We start from the raw sequence: 3,319 nt of genomic DNA on the forward strand, positions 1-3,319 counted from the left end.
GAGTAACTACCGCTCTGAGTATAGGTCAGGTTCATCTTGAAGATGTATCTTCTGTCACTGTAGCTGTTCCAGTCTGCTTGTCCTTTCTAGTGGGAATGTCTCACCTCACAAGGTTGTGGATGGGACTCAGGATTGCACCTAATGTCCTATACTCTGTAAAGGCTTTGCATGAGGCCTATTTAAATCCTGGGCTTTTTATTGTGTTTTCAATTTGAAATCTTTTTTACTATTTTTCATCTCAAGAGAATTTACCTTAACAAATGCTTTTCTCATAGAAATGAATTAATGCTAATACTCAAAAAAATCAAGCACCTTAACTTACAGACCAGCTCAACTTAAATAACTCTCCATCCTCATTTAGCAGGGGGCTTCAAAAAGTTCATGGAAAGAGGGAAAGAAAAGATAGTGGGATTTTCCCACAAACTTTCTGAAGTCCCCTTGTGCTAACACTCTTCCCTCATTCACTGACCTCCAGTCACACTGGATTTCTTTCTATTTTGGAATTAGATAATTGTAGAAAAGTGTGATCTTCTCTAAGAAAACGTCTGTGTCTACCTATGCACACAGCAGAAACCCAATATTGACACACTTATGTTAAAAGCTTAGTAATCTGCTTGGAGTTCACTCTGTTATCACAAGGAGCAGTGTCACAACAAAATGTTAACTGACAATGCTTCAACTTGACACACACAAGCTTTTAATAGAATTTATCACAAAATAATGGGCATAGTCCATAACTGCAGGTATATGCCGGTGGTGCTGATAATCAGCCCTGGTATATAACTCCCCTTACAGAACCGACCATACCAATATCACAACTGCAGACTACTCTTAAAAGATAAAGTATTTAGATATGAGAAAACTGTATTAGATTTTAAAAAGGGTCTTATAATTACTATACTAGAAGTTTATTAATAAAAAATAGGTATCAATCCCAGGTAAAGAACTGTCAACTACCAAGACCCACTACTTCTGCCAAAGTTTAGGCAGAAACCTAATAATAGCTCATTTAAAAATTACAGTAACTCTTGCTCTCCAAAGATTTTTAAAAATGTATTCTAAGTCTGATTTAACTAAGTTACTCACATTCTCAATGAACTGGGTATTCGACAGCATAAGAAAGTCATTGAAAACATTATGCAGGCGACAATCTGTGGCTTTAGTTTCCTGAATTAGTCCATCCACTTGTTTCTTGATTTCATGGGTCCTAGAGATGGTCTGCTGTGAGAACTCCTGTAGAAACTGTAGCAACTAATTTAAAAATAAATGTACAAAATATAAGTATTACATGCATCAATTCTGTCATCTAAAAAATACCATTTCCTTTTACATTTGTTTGTGTGTGCCCTTGAAGTGTGTGTGTGTGGGGGGGGGGGAGGTGTTAGTGAAACGTAAAAGGGATGCTATTTTTGGCAGTTCTGAGACCAAATGGTGTTTTTCCATTACGAAAGCTCATCAAAATAGTAGCAACGCATCAATGGACACTTGCTATCTCATTTCTAGAGAAAATGTGAAGTCCTGTTTGGTTGTCATTTGCAAATATCACAGAGGAAAGGTAAAATAACAAGCTACCACTCTTAAAAGAATTCTATTTACGTGAGGCTTTGAAACCAACTTTTCTCAGTTCTGGGCTTCCTGGCCTCCTGCTTGAATAGCACCCTCCACCCTCACTAGTGGCTGTAGAACGGTGAAAGAGAATCTGGGCCCCCCAATCAAGGAAGTGAATGATGCATCCCTAAGAAACCCAGACACAGCAGAGAAAGAATCTCGCGTTTGGGCGGCAGTCGTGTCCGAGCTCTCAGCCAACTAAAGCCTACCGGCCGAATCATAATAATTTCAAGAATGAGAAGGGAATGTGTATTACTGACAAGAACCAAACAGAACCTCTAAAGTGGGACTCTTCGCAGCCACAGCTTTGAAAGGAGGCAATGAGACTGCCTAGACTGAAGGGGCATTCGAAGACACAAGTCCTTCCCGTAGGCTGCCCCAGCGTTTCCGCGGCGCCCAAGGCGGCCCACCCGCCCCTTCCGGCTGCAGGGCCCACTGCTCACGCCCGCGTCGGCCGCCAGTGACCAGCTTTGGCTGCTCCTGCGGATCTCCTCCACTGACCAGGGCCGCTCCCACACGGGCTCAGACGCCGGTGGCCGTTCCGGGTCGGGGGTCGTCCCGTTCATCTGCAGCAGGAAGGAAAAGAGGAGCTGAAGTGTGGGGTGGGGAAGCCGCGGCCGGGTCCAGTCCTGCCTCGGTCCGCCCAGCCCAGTCCGCTCTTGTCACCCTTACCATCCCGGCTGCACGGGTACTGGAACTCGAGAATTACGATGCCAGCCCCCCTCCGATGGCTGCAAGTCTCAGAAAGCTTAGAGCGCAGTCTCCGGCTCCAACTTGAGATCGGGCGTCACGTGATCGTATGTCACGTGACGGGGTTCGCACGTGACCGGCCGTTTAATGCGTCTACCCTATCTTCTGAGGGAGAGCTGTGGTCCCTGACTGGAGATGGGAGATGAGTCTATTGGCTGGGTTGGGACCAGTGGGCTGTAAGGAGGTAAGGGTCAGCTCAAAGGCACGTCAGCCGGCATTGTCGGAGCTTTCTGCAGGCTATAGAGGGAAGGCTGCGCTCAAAGGAGGCTGTAGTACACCCAGCCGGAGACTTTAAACGTCGAGCGATGTGGACAGAAAAAGTCCTCCAGTACTATATCTGTTAACTTGCTGCATTTCCAGTGCCCGTCTAGAACTGCTTATTGCAAAGTGAACGGTTCAAATCCAAAGCTGCTCCTTGGAAACCCTACACAGGGCCGCTATGAGTAGGAATCCAGTCCACCACATTTAACAACCACAACACTAGACGGAGAGTGACTGACTGAATTGAGGGAATCATGAGCTCTTGATGACCTGCTGTATGATAGGGTTTGCCTAAACTGTTTTTATCACCTCGACATTCCTCCTTTAAAGTCCAAAGGCCAAACTCTTCATGATGGGACCCATCCTCACTTCTCCTCGCTCCCTACTGCCCAGGAGAACTCCGTGAACGTGCTAGTGTATCTCAAACTTACTACTGAGTCGTTCTTGTGCCAGCTGAACTTAACCTTTTAAAGTTAAAATCTCAAATTATTTTCATCCCTTTGCGCCCTAGAACAAGTTCTTTAATCTCTGTGAACTTTTCTCAGTAATATGAATACATATCTCTCAGGGTTGTGGAAATAAGTGTGTTATCTATGAAACAGCTTGGATGATGTCTGGCTTACTTAAGGCGAGCATTCAGCATAGAATTTGCCATTCCTCCCAGCTCCTAATTTTTGTAACTCTTGGACATTTTTTGTAT

General features: G+C 44.7%; 1 protein-coding gene across 1 annotated transcript in view; it reads right to left on the reverse strand.

Annotated features, from left to right (window-relative positions):
- FAM21A (family with sequence similarity 21, member A) overlaps positions 1–2,174 on the reverse strand; it is a 122,557-nt gene extending 120,383 nt beyond the window's left edge. The window contains exons 1-2 of the mRNA XM_006874613.1: positions 2,052–2,174; positions 1,087–1,251 (exon numbers count right to left, since the gene is read on the reverse strand). Coding sequence (XP_006874675.1) covers positions 1,087–1,251; positions 2,052–2,174 — 288 coding nt within the window. The remainder of the gene's footprint in view (positions 1–1,086; positions 1,252–2,051) is intronic.
- Between the last annotated feature and the right edge of the window lie 1,145 nt (positions 2,175–3,319).

This window comes from Chrysochloris asiatica, unplaced genomic scaffold, assembly GCF_000296735.1.
Source record: "Chrysochloris asiatica unplaced genomic scaffold, ChrAsi1.0 scaffold00289, whole genome shotgun sequence".
Taxonomy (NCBI): domain Eukaryota; kingdom Metazoa; phylum Chordata; class Mammalia; order Afrosoricida; family Chrysochloridae; genus Chrysochloris; species Chrysochloris asiatica.